This window comes from Anopheles darlingi, chromosome 2 (genome assembly GCF_943734745.1).
Source record: "Anopheles darlingi chromosome 2, idAnoDarlMG_H_01, whole genome shotgun sequence".
Classification (NCBI taxonomy): Eukaryota; Metazoa; Arthropoda; class Insecta; order Diptera; family Culicidae; genus Anopheles; species Anopheles darlingi.
Window position 1 is genome coordinate 1,082,501 of NC_064874.1, and position 12,500 is coordinate 1,095,000.

At 45.4% G+C, this 12,500-nt stretch overlaps 2 protein-coding genes across 2 annotated transcripts in view; one reads left to right on the top strand and one right to left on the bottom strand.

Annotated features, from left to right (window-relative positions):
• The window catches only part of LOC125952192 (endoplasmic reticulum chaperone BiP), a 231,265-nt gene that overhangs the window by 11,762 nt on the left and 207,003 nt on the right, over window positions 1–12,500 (top strand). The window lies entirely within an intron of this gene.
• LOC125952196 (calcium uptake protein 2, mitochondrial) overlaps window positions 1–12,500 on the bottom strand; it is a 38,198-nt gene that overhangs the window by 6,018 nt on the left and 19,680 nt on the right. The window contains exons 2-3 of the mRNA XM_049681528.1: window positions 1,482–1,620; window positions 1,055–1,165 (exon numbers count right to left, since the gene is read on the bottom strand). Coding sequence (XP_049537485.1) covers window positions 1,055–1,165; window positions 1,482–1,620 — 250 coding nt within the window. The remainder of the gene's footprint in view (window positions 1–1,054; window positions 1,166–1,481; window positions 1,621–12,500) is intronic.

Consider the following 12,500-nt stretch of genomic DNA (forward strand, 5'->3'; position numbering starts at 1 on the left):
TTCAATTGACAGTCAAGACTAGCCGGATCATGCTTCCAGCGTAGGAAGTGACATCACTTCACAGCGCAATCGCCTGTAATCCCTTTGCCAAACATCACCGATTAGTAGGAGAAGTCATCCCACCGAAATTCCAAAGACACGGACTGCACGATCCGGTTGTGAGGATGTTTCCGATTCATGCCAATGACGCTACTGCTACATGTCGTGTGCGCAGTATCCGCGATAGCCCGTTTTAAATTTATTTTTAAACGACAAAGTCTTTGGTAAGACAATATTGGAGTCTTCAGTATCCGTGCGCCGAGAAGCTTTGAAGTTTATGGAGCAACTCCGCGGTTCCGGTCCTAATGGGACCACGCTCCAAAATCACGCACAGATTAAAAGCCAGGTGTTTTGTTTCGTCGATAAAGTCGGCCAGCGGCGAAGCACAGCATCGGCCGTTCGGTGGGGTTGGGTCCACAGTGATTAGTATGGTAATCCATTTCCGAAGAATTGTTCTTCGATCACGGTTTTGTGGGGCAGCGACTTGGCGGCTGCTTTGGCGTGCCGATAGAGAGGGAGTCCCGTGTCACGATAAAACACGCAGCAAAGTGACAAGTTAGCTTCTGGAGTCTGAGTTCGGTGGTCGAACTGTGAGTGTCTGGATTGGTTTGTGTTCACTTCACTTGCTATTAACTGTGGGGAGGTTTAAAGAACTCGTTAGAAAGGATGGTCTGCGTTTTTGGCCCAGCACTGAAAGTGGTTCTGATAAACTGGAAGCAAATTGGGGTTTCTGTGGAAGGCAGTTGAAAGCTGTATGCTCAACAAGCCAGTCGTTGGTTCACTTTCTACGTCGTGCTTGTCTTTACACGCTGGGCTGGGCCTCTTGTGCAGACCTGTTGCCGCTGCTGCTCCTGGAATACTTCTAACGAGCGAATGCTATCTTAAATGGGTTGTGATAGCTTCTCGATGAATCTGTGCCTTCTCTTTGCACGGACTGCCAATGAAAATTAGCAAACCCTTCAACACCTAGAACCTGCCTGCAACGTGGTGGCAGCTACCTGCCCTTATCACTTACCTTTGTCACGCAGACTGCGGAAAAGCTGCGACGAACCGTGCTTCAGCGGTGGAGTGTAGTCTTTGAGCTGCTGGACCTCGGCATGCGTTAATGACTTCCTCTTGAGGCGGGCTACGGCAATCAAAAGCGGGAACCGTAAGATAGTAAGACCAAAGCAACACCAAGAGGGAAGACACATAATTAAAAGGATTCCATGTAGAACCGCGAAGGAGATGCTTTAACGAGGTGACAACGAGCCCACGCATCTGCACTGTTTCAAACATTGCCGCCGTTTTAAACCGGCCGTGGGGTTTTTTGAAAATTTGCTTGTCTAATCTGTGGTTTTTTTTAAAGTGAAGTTTGTAACCCGTAAAACAGTTTTCGGGTACTTTGTGGGCTTTTGAAGAGAAACAGAGGAACGAAATATCCTTGCGGAGGCGATACTTACGTCGTGGTTCCTGCTCGACGACCGACTCCAGAAAGTCTTGCGGTGTCATGTAAATCTGTCCATCGAACTCGACCGAGGCGAACTTGATGAAGCGCCGCTCGCGCGCCGTTAGCTTAATGGCCTTGTCCGCGATTTCATCCTGCCGAACAGAAAAGTAAAGAGAACAACTTTGATCAGACACTAGCAGGATCGTAGCACCATTTAAACACCTTATTACATCACCAACACAAACACAAACTGTCGATCTCTAGTCATTTTTACAAGTGCTGTGCAGGCCATGGTAGAGCATGGCGCCAGACATTTTGATCGGTTTGGTTCGAGTGTAATGGCCAAGGTTGGCCAATAAATCTCTCCAAGGAAGACGTTTGCCGTACGGAATTGAGGACAAATGCGAATGTGTTTGCGTCCAAATAAGTGTTTGAATTCTCGCGCTGGGTCAAGTGATTGTTGTAGCTTAAATATGGCGCTCTTTTGCTCTTAGAACCAACGCTCGCGTGATTGAGACTCCGATAGCTTAATCAAAACATCAATGAAATATTATGAATTATGTGTGCAATTTATGGGACCCAGCGAGAAGAGGACTACGTGACTATAGCCACAAACGCCAGAGACAAATTTCGCAATGAAACATCCTCCAATAAGCTGCCGCCCTTGTACCCTCGACATGCTGATTTATTTGCACGCTGGCTAGTATCTGTCTACTAGAAATCACGCGGCTAGTGAGGTGTACCTCGCCCTCGGTATAGACACCGGCGGATAGTGAGTCAATCAGCTGGTCATATGATTCGAACGGTCGACCACCACGGGGAGACTACTCCCTGAACTGTGACGTCCCGTAATTCGCGGCAATTCCGGTTCGCTGCTGATCGTGTGATCATTGGCAACGTGGTGCATGGCATACGTGCAATTCTGCACACATTTAGCGCGAACGCGCCCTGTCGTCACGACGTTGCACATGCACCAATGTCACGAGGCCGATTACGTCTGCCTTAGCAGCTGGTGATGAGTGCCAGTATTTTATGATCCGCTCGGCCCGTGGATAGGAATTCAAGTGAGGGAGAGATTTAGGATGGGATCTAAGACAGCGACTACGTTGGTCAAGGATTTAGGCGGGAAACAGGAAACAAATGTATCGACGGGAGAATGTTGGCAACGGAATGCAATGCACATTCTTCACGAATGTGTGTAGGCACCGTGCTGCTGCTACGCTTGGCATGTCATTTGTTAATGAACCCCCCGTCTAGTGGGAGTGGGTTACAGACAGGACCAGAGGATTGTGACTCATCAAACTACAATACGAGAAAGTTAATGATCCTAGAATGATCAGGAATCCTTTCTCAATTACCACACCGTGACTGCTACTCTCAGAGTGGTTTCTCTGGCCAGTTGCTCATTCTGTCAGTGACGCCATTTGCACTTTAGCGCCCTGTCGTACACTATTCATGTTAACACCTACATGGTTACGTATGGTACAGCTTCATTCTTAATCACTGCATGTAATCAACAATGGCGATGACGCGATTGTGGCTCTAGATAAACGTGCGAAAATCAGGTAGGCTCGTAGGGTGTACAAAAGGATCTGCAGAAAGATCATTGCGAACGTAAGAAGCAACCCTGCTCGATCGTTGTAGATGTAATCAGGACGATATGTTTATTGTTTGAAATTGTATGTCGAACGCCCCCGTATCAGGCAACGCAGAACGACAACCTAGACGACGCATGCCGGAGAATGCATATTTCGTTTTTATAAAGAACGATACGGTGACTAATGCACTTCCATGTGTCATGCCAGGGGAAAAAAGCCTTTTCAGTTCGAGATCGGATCAGAAAATAACTTTTCTGCTTCTTCAAAGGTCATCGCACGACGCACGTTGTCTGTTATTGCTTTAGAACTTCTTGGTCAACGCAAAAAGTTGTCCGAGTTCGACTAGAATTGCGGCGATTTTGGTGGGTTGGGGTGGCTAATTAGCATAGGAAAATTTATGTGTCTGCTTCCAGCCGAATAGAAGCTGTAGGAGGAAAATAGATATGTCGTCGGACCGAATACGACCGCGAGTTGTCAACGCCGAGAACTAACTGACTGTCCAAATAATTCGTGAGCAGTATTTATGGAGACAAATCTCGAATTTTTATTTAAAACTATGAACAAACGCTTTTATCCGGTGGCCGACCAATATGGTAGGGGTATCAGATAATTTAATTAAGTTTTGATTGGAGCAGTGCACCATCTATGGTAAGACAAGCCAATTTGCAATCAATCTTGTACGTATAGACCATGTGAAGCAAAAACCTGTCAGGATTTTGTTTAGTCTGGAAGTTTTACGATCTGTTAGAATTTATCGAATGATCAAGCAGCTTCTTTAAACGGAAGAATTCTCTAGATGCGATTGACGGAAACAAAGCAACGAGACAGATGGGTAGCACCCTTAAACGATACCGATGGTTTACTTTACACTCATATTTCCCCATTAAAGGTGTAAATTGCCAATAAATAAAGTAAATGTTCCTTTTGCTGTGCGTGCGAGCAATGCAAGTGCAGTGAGTGGTGCCATGGCGAAGCTGCAAAAATAATTAATGATTATTAAATGATTATTAAATTAAAATCCAGAAAGAGAAAGCGTAAAAAGAAAGAGCTTGAGAAAGAGTAAACAAGTACATGTCCGTCGGCGAGCGCGACTATTAAGGCGTGCGAGATGCTCAGTTAATCATTTATTGATCGTTTACTGGTTTGCCGGGTTGGTAAGGGATGGAGAGATAATTGGTCAAAACAGACAAGAATCGCGAGCGTCCAGACAGCAAGGTGTAAAGTGAGCAAAATCCTTGAACCAAGATAAAGTTTCAATCGCGGGCGTGCGTCCTTGATCAATGGTTGATGTTGTTTCTGTTTCTATGCTCTTCATGACGCCCCCAGGATTCTAGAAAATACTATCAAACATGGACCCATGTCGCGCAGACTCCGCGATCAAGTTGTTGATCGTTCTGAATTGCTTGCTTCATTTTCACTTTTTTCTACTCAAGTGATCAGCGTAGGTCTTCTGCCATAAGAGGTGACAGAAGAGGTCCGGTTGCACTGATTTGCATTGTCGTAAATCAAACTTTTACGGCCAATAATACGAGCGACGTTGTGCATGTTCTAGGGAAATGGTGAATTGGTGCATTCAGTGGACGTGGACTTCTGGTTGTTGGCCGTTTCTTGTGCGGACATCACATCTGCGAGCATGCTGCGCAATGAAGATAGTTACATGGTTGGTGAACAAGTGAGGGACGGAATTAAAGTGGGCATACATGCGGCGGGCGGGTTCTATGATTTATAGTCAACCCAGTGGCCCACGAGCAGAGCCTTGTCTGAAGGAGTCCTTGTCTGAAGATTTGAGATCGCAGTGCAAGGTATCTAAAAAATTTACATTAACCGAAGTAAATTTGCTAATTGATTAGTCTAGTACTAAATAAAAGGTAGTAGTGATAGTTAAAGACTAGATGATCGATTTAACGATCAATCAAATTTTTTTAGGTAAACTGATTAAAAAGCGTCCCAATGGTGATTTTATTTCTAATCCGATGTGTCAATTCACCTCCCGCTGATCACTGAATGGCGGTGGGTGAAAATGATAATCAATAAAAGAGGTCATTCCGTGTCAAAGTGTTTCAAATCGCCTCTAAATTATTGGTTTGCCACGAAAAGCTAGTTTTATTGGTTGAGCTCGAAGCCAAAAACCCATCAAAAGATAAGCCTATAATCTTCAACGGTTTGTTCGGTTCGCTCCGTTCCACGTCCTATGGCTTTTATCGGAGATTTTTTGGCCTGCTATTGGAAATTCCATAAGTATTCCGACGGAGGCGATCGTAAAATTAATCCATCCATTTCGCAGCTACAAACTATAGGTATCGTGAAGTAATCATAACGAGCGGGGAGAAACCAATCCAACGCGACCGTTTGGACACTGTAATCGGCGGCCTGTTGTGATGATGCATTAAATGAACTCATTTTACGGTCAAACGTAAAGCAAACGATCCGCGATTTTTTTGCGACGACGAACAGCGTCCCGTTTGATCAACCTACGCATTCTGTCCATTACTTTCGTCCAAAAAAGGGACATGTTGGTAGATATGAATTCTGAATGAATCAAAGATAAACTTTACTTAACTTGAGCACATTGAGCCTTTCGTGAAGATGTGCTGAAATCAAAGAAACGGCAAAAGCATTTTGATGATACACACTCAACCATTAATTAATTGTCATAATTTACGGTAAAACGAGACCGGAAGTTGCTTTCCTCATTGGCACACTAGGTGGTGCGGATATCGTTGCGAATCCAATCAACAGTTCACAAATTAATTGTCAACCATTTACACTTTATCATCACCACCACCACTGCTGCTGTTGCTTTTGGCGGTCTTTATCAGCTTGGCTTATGTGGTCCACTGAGGAGTAGTTCCCACATCATTGAGCATACACTTCCCGTCGTTGTTGCCATCGTCGCCATCGTTCCGGTGGACAATTTTAAAAACGATAAACGGCTCACACCAAAATCCCATTATTATATCGCAATTAGCTTTCGAATCCGTTCCGAAATGGCTCATTGATTACACACGAGGAGCAGTCCAGTGGTACTGGCGGCGTTCGTGATGCTAATCATCCGAAACGGCGAACTGATCGTGTTAGCCATCCTAGTCATAAATATCATCCAGTACTGGAGGATTGGTTCAGAGTTGCGTGTTATGACAACCTCGAACGGACTCTTATTTATTTTGTAAATATGCAACGCAGCTAAGTACTTAACACAGAGAGCAGGGAGAAGTTCATAATGAATGGACGCACCACTTGCGCTTGGAAGGCTGGCTGGATTCATTCCAGATAAGATTACGGCGCTGACGCGAAAGCCAGCACGTTACCGAGCGTCGCGAGAATCTCGAGGATGGAAATAGGATTTTTATGCACTTTTCGTGACCTTCGATTGTTTCGTGCAACTTAATGGGTACTCGTTAATGGCACACTTCACACAGATGCATCACAGTACAGTTGAAGGTCGTTAAATTGTCAACTTTCGTTGGTGGCTTGAACCCCCCAGAGCAGGACGCAGGACAAGTTCAGGGCGTTCCGTGTGGTATCGATTATTTATGAGGATCGATACGTGGTGTCACTAGGGAGAATGGTTTCGTTTTCGCCGCTTTCTAGAACGGAGGCGACACGCTAAACGCCGATTTGCTGATTTATGGATCCAACGGATCCTTGTGCCTCCGGTTTGTCGTTGTGTTTAACCAAGCGGCGAAGGCTTCATTTGCGAACCCCTGGACGAATGCCTTCCAGGTAGCGAAGAGCTTCATTGGTGCATGGGTGGTACGAGCATTCAGAGGATCATCCTCTTCTGGTGATCAACGACCGGGGGATCGGGTTCTGGCTGGGTGTTCTAATTCTGTACACCGCCGGGAAGGCGATCCGTCCGTGGTGTCGGGCCATCCATCATTCAAAAAAGCTGTTTTCTTTCAAATAATGCTTTATGCGAATAATGCCGTTCCCAAGCGAGCATCCGTCGATCGGCTCGATCTTTGACTTCTTTCTCTATCTCATCGTCAGGGATCGGAAGCGCCTTTGTTTTATCGGACGGTGTGGTTTGTGTTACTATGTGATATATCATTTTGTCCCTTTTTGAAACATGCTCTAGCAGATGAAACAGGGAAGGGAAACCTCCTTGAGGACTCCCTAATTTGTGCATCCTCTATTTTAAATATGATTTGAACATTCTTGATAGCTTTTTTCGTTTTTCTTTTGACCTTTTGTATCGATTGCAGTGCTCTGGAATGTTTCGATGAGTTTGAGCTACATTAGCTAATTTGTTTAATGATTTTGTTTTTGAGCGCTATGTGAGGCCAGAAGCATTCGTTGTGGAAAGTAGAGCAAAAAAATATTTCCAGAATATACTATTCTTGATTGTGTGCATTAGGCAATTTAGCATGACCCTGAACATTTTCTCATGATTTTATTTGAAAGAATTTGTCATCAACTTCTGTACAGCTGCACGCAATAAACAGGGATTAATCCTAGAGCCAGCGCAGTCGCATTAGTTCATCGTCATCGTATGGAGCCCGTCTTGTCGAAACCAATGTTGTATAAAAAATCGCACATGTTCTAGATGGTTTCTAGGATAGCTATGCTAGCTCTTGCGCGACGTCGGAACTAATTTGCTTAACAACTCATCAATCAACCCAGGCTCAGACAAAAACGCAGAAACGCATCGCAAATGAATGAGTGACAATGGGGAAGCGTCGTCGTCTGTCTGTGCGAAATTTGTTTCGCTCACAAAATTCAAGACAATTCGCCAGAAGAGAAATATCTCAGGTCTCGACTAGGGCTAGTAAAGCTGTCACCGCTTGCGAGACGACGATACCATGACCGTGACCATCAAGATAGATCAACGCTCTGTCGCAGTAGTCGACGCTAACATTTCCGCCAATCTATTGATGGGTTTAATTCATCGGGCATATAAAAAAGCCAAACCGAAGCTAAATCATAATGAAAAATGACAACGATTCCATTAGCGAAAGTGAATTTAGCGAGTTTTAAGCCGCCTTTTTTGTGCGAAAATAATGCTAAAGACGCGGCAACCGCGATGGTGACACTTTTTGCTGCAACTGGTGGATCTCAGGCTCGCGGACTCGTTACAGTAACTCGTTTCTGCTCAACTTGATCTTGAACTCTAGAAGCTGGCTCGGCGGATGCTGGGTCAGAATTTATGTGCGAACGCTCCGGGAATGGCAGACGCGCGGACACATTTGCGCTGCATTTGCGAAGACATTCCGTTTTCGAAGGAATAACGTAGGTGAAAACGAAAACGAATACCAAGAACGGAGACGAGTTGATTTTGAACTTGACTTCGTTCTTCGAAACATTTTACGAATCGGACGGGCTCTTTTCAAGATCAAGTTCGGAAATTGACGGCCTGGTGTATTGGGCCACTGGACAACCTTCTTCCTTCTACCGCGTGTAGGTAGCCTAGAGAGAAATAGAGCTTCGAAAGGAGAGCATGGCTGCATTCCGTATGCATGGTTAGTTTTACGATCGAAACCAATCGCAGTGCATATTCTGCGCAATCATTTACGCTCGTTGATCGTATGGTACCGGTCGTAAAACGCCACAACCGCCATAAACAGTCTCAACAGGGGGTATGTCTTGTGGATCCTAATCATCCTGCGACTGCCTCGTCAACAGATGCGTCATCATTTTTTTTCTCATTCCCAGGGCGTTTGCGTTCTGTAAATTATGCCATCTACTTAACGATCCATATCGCCGCGCAGCGGTTGATCGAGATAACAACTTTCTATTGATTATTGAGCAAAAAGTGTATTAAACGATCTTCTACATATCGATCGATTTATGTTAGTACTTTGTGCTTACAAACGACAATGTCTCGGGTGAGAATGTCGATCATGGTTCTAGGGGTGGTCTTCTCATTCCTGTTGGTTCGATCATCCGGTATAAGTCACGTGCACGATGATACCGAAAAAATCGACCGGAAAGCCATAAATCTAAGAAACATTTTTGTGACAGTTTTCCACTCCGTGGTCTTGGCTTTTTGGCAAAAGGAAAAAAAAAACGCTGCTCGAAACCAAGTGAAAGGAATACATAATTTATGACCTTCTAATGAATTTCGCCATACACGTTGCAATTAAAATTAGTTTGGTGTACGCATTTTCGTTCCTCTCGATTCTGGCGGTTAATGCGATTACCGAGGAGGTCTCATATTGTCCCGAACATACAGCACAACGGCAGATGTAATCAAATTCATTACGTTACTGAAGCGAATCAAGATTCAGCAGCGCAAAGACGGTGCATAAAAGCGGTGTTGATAAACGTTTATCTTTGATTTATGTAGAGCGAGTCTTCCGGTGAAAAAGCAACGTTTGGTCGGAATGGATCGCAGTTTCCTTCGATTGCCATCTCGCTGCAAAAAACAAAATCAAACGTAGCAAACGTCGCAAGCATGGTAACGGGGATGAAAGTTGCGTTTATTCTGAGTATTTTCTTCAAGCAACCGAAACGTTGAGCGAATAGACAAGACTCCCCGCCGTGCACAGTCATGTCAGGCAGTTTCTCTAGTTCTAGTAGACCTATAGGAAAAAGGATGCAATGTTTCAACACTGGTACAGCTTGCGTGACAACGCCACGATCGCGACGATCATCGTGGCGGGGATGATTTACACACACGGAACGTCTGCACCTCGAGGAATCGCCGGCGATCGTTGGCTCGTCCGTTGGCAAGGCGAAGAAGATTGAAAGTAAAATTTACACCACGTCCCCGCCTTTGGGGACACCTGCTGCGTATTCCAGAACGGAAAGGCCTGGAGCGAAATCCATCTATCACTGAGGCCTGATATCAAGCTTGCTTCTCATACGTGATGACACGTCCCCTAAGTGTTGTGCAAAGGTTGGTAGGTAAGGCGCAAAATTGACAAACGCCTCGGGTCCGTTTTGTTACTTTTACTTCAACTTCAAGTACCGGCAAGTGTGTTGGGCTGTATTCGTCGCACCCTTCGAGATCGGCATTCGGAAGCATCTTCTCAAGCGGTGCAGGATCGCGAACACCGAAACGGAATTAACATTCGTTATGAGCACATACATCAACTTCAACCGGATCGTGCGTAGTTGTACGACGTGTGTGCTGTTGTGAGTCGCGGAATAATGAGGGAAATTAATCAAACGAGAACCCCTTTGTAGTTGCTTCATTCTTTACACTTTCATGCTCAACCACTTCAATTGGCAGCGGGTTTTCGGTGCCAGCGCCACAGCCGCTACCATATTCGCTATCAATCCTTTTCGGTCGGTAACCCGTTCTTTCAAAGTTTTCTCAAAGAATCTTTAGGACACCGAGGCAGAAGCCGTTTTGATGAGTTTATGCCACCATTTTTGTACACAATTCATACTCCCTCTTCTCTCGTCTATCTATCTTCGCATCGCACCGCAAGCAAGATGTTTTCTTTTTTGAGGGTCACGTCAAGTTGTATCGCCTTTTACAGAATTGCAACGCAGACGCAAGTCCGACTTCATCACAGGGGAATGAAATATTTTGACAACTCAATTATAAACTGCCGTGTGCTTAATTAGCACGGCCCCTATTCCAACCCACAAAGAAAAATGATTGCGAAAGGTGCACCCCACGTCAGTGGCAACCGCAGCAGCATAATGTGTGAACAAGTTCATAACTCTCGGAGCCAAATGTTTGATCCCTTCCCTGAGGGAACCAATCGGTTGCTTGTGAGTTATGTTGAAGAAATGAGATCTTTGCCTGGGGCGTTCGAACGGAACCTCGGTCAAACAAATTGCGCCACGCTTCTGCTCCATTTCTCTGGTACAATCACGCAATCATGGATCCTCGAGGAAAGCGGCCGCAAAGGATTACCTTATTAGCCATTTCCGTAGCTTCGTGCGAATGGAAGCTCCTTCATTGCAATGATACACAATGTATGTTAATCCTATTAACCAAAGTGACTTGATCTTGATCGAGTACACGAGTTCGCGGAATAGCTTAAGGCCCGTATGGTGGATTCCCGAGGATATATTCGCCATAGTACATTTTCCAACGTTGAGGATCCTTAGAAGACTATAAATGAATGCAGGACTTTACCAGACCTAAACTCGTTCAAACTGCTTCATTCTCACGGCTCCTCAATAAATGTCTCCGAAATGTTATTAAGATCAATATCAGCTTCCGCCGCCCGTTGCTTGCCTGATCGATAACCGAGGTGGTTCTGTTGATGACAAGCCAATATTGATACCGATCTACGTCGCCTCCTATTGGCTACCCTGCAGCAGTGCTCCGCAAAGGATCTACCTTTTGAATTTATTGCTCAATTCCTATGTACAACCTGTCGCCGTTTGCTGCTTCACTCGCCTTCGTTTGTCTCGCTTGAAACTAATTTTTGTCTCATTTTGTCAGACGAACTGGGGCTGACCGTACCGAACGGTCTGTTGCCGAAGGAGAAAAGAAACGAATAAATCTCCGGTGGCTCCCAATTTATCATGATATTCACCATAAATCTATCATTTCCGTATCATCGCCATCGGACGATCGAGCAAATGAGAGAGAGAGAGAGAAGCTTCAAGAAAGACATGTGGGAAAAACGGTTTGTGAGGCGATCGAGTCGAGTGCTCGCCTTTCCCAGGCCGTACGTCCATCATGGAAAGCTGTCGCATTACTTATCATTCATTGTTTCACATTTCAAGCACGGTCTGTGCTTCTGTGTCGTATGTCAAATGTCAGAGTCTCTTGGGTAAGGACCACACTCGGTCACTAGGTTTTTGGGTGCCTCCTTCCATGATCCTTTCCATTGTTGTGAGGACGAAAATCGGTTACAAGATCAGTTCGGTGTGGCCACAGACAAATGAGGGACTTCCGTCCACGCGGTTACGCAAATTCATTGCCACGCCTATGACCGTTGAGTGTGCCGTACAGACCTATTCCTCTGGGTCACGACCATTGCTGGGTCTTCAGGCTCACCAGCTGACATGACCGAGGATCTTTCCGATCATCGAGACGTTGTAGGGCCGGAGACCGATGCCGACTTGCTACCCTCTGGTGTTTCAAAGTAATTTATGTTGCATTGTGTGCCTGCACTCTCGCTGTTGAGTCGGTTCCACACTCGATGTCTTCAGAGATGTATCTCGAATTTGTTCGAAAGGGCACCAAACATTGCTCAGAAACATGTGGTGCCCCCGAACAAGCGCGCGCACATCAAAAAGGATGACAATCGAGCTGATTCGGAGGCAGCCCGGAAGCGGCAAAACAACCAGCGGGTATTGAACCAAAAGAAGCATAAGCAGCAAGTGGTACCACGACATGGAATGCACAGGAAAGGAAAACACTTCCTAGGCAGCCACCAAACCCCGGAACCGCCTGTTGTTTTGGGTAATTATTCGATTTCAAACTCATTTACACCCCTCGAAGGGTAGCTCACTAATCCCCCTCGAGCTACTTCGCTGGAAGGATAATGAAGCGACAGTCATTCAACCTTTCTAAAGTGGGT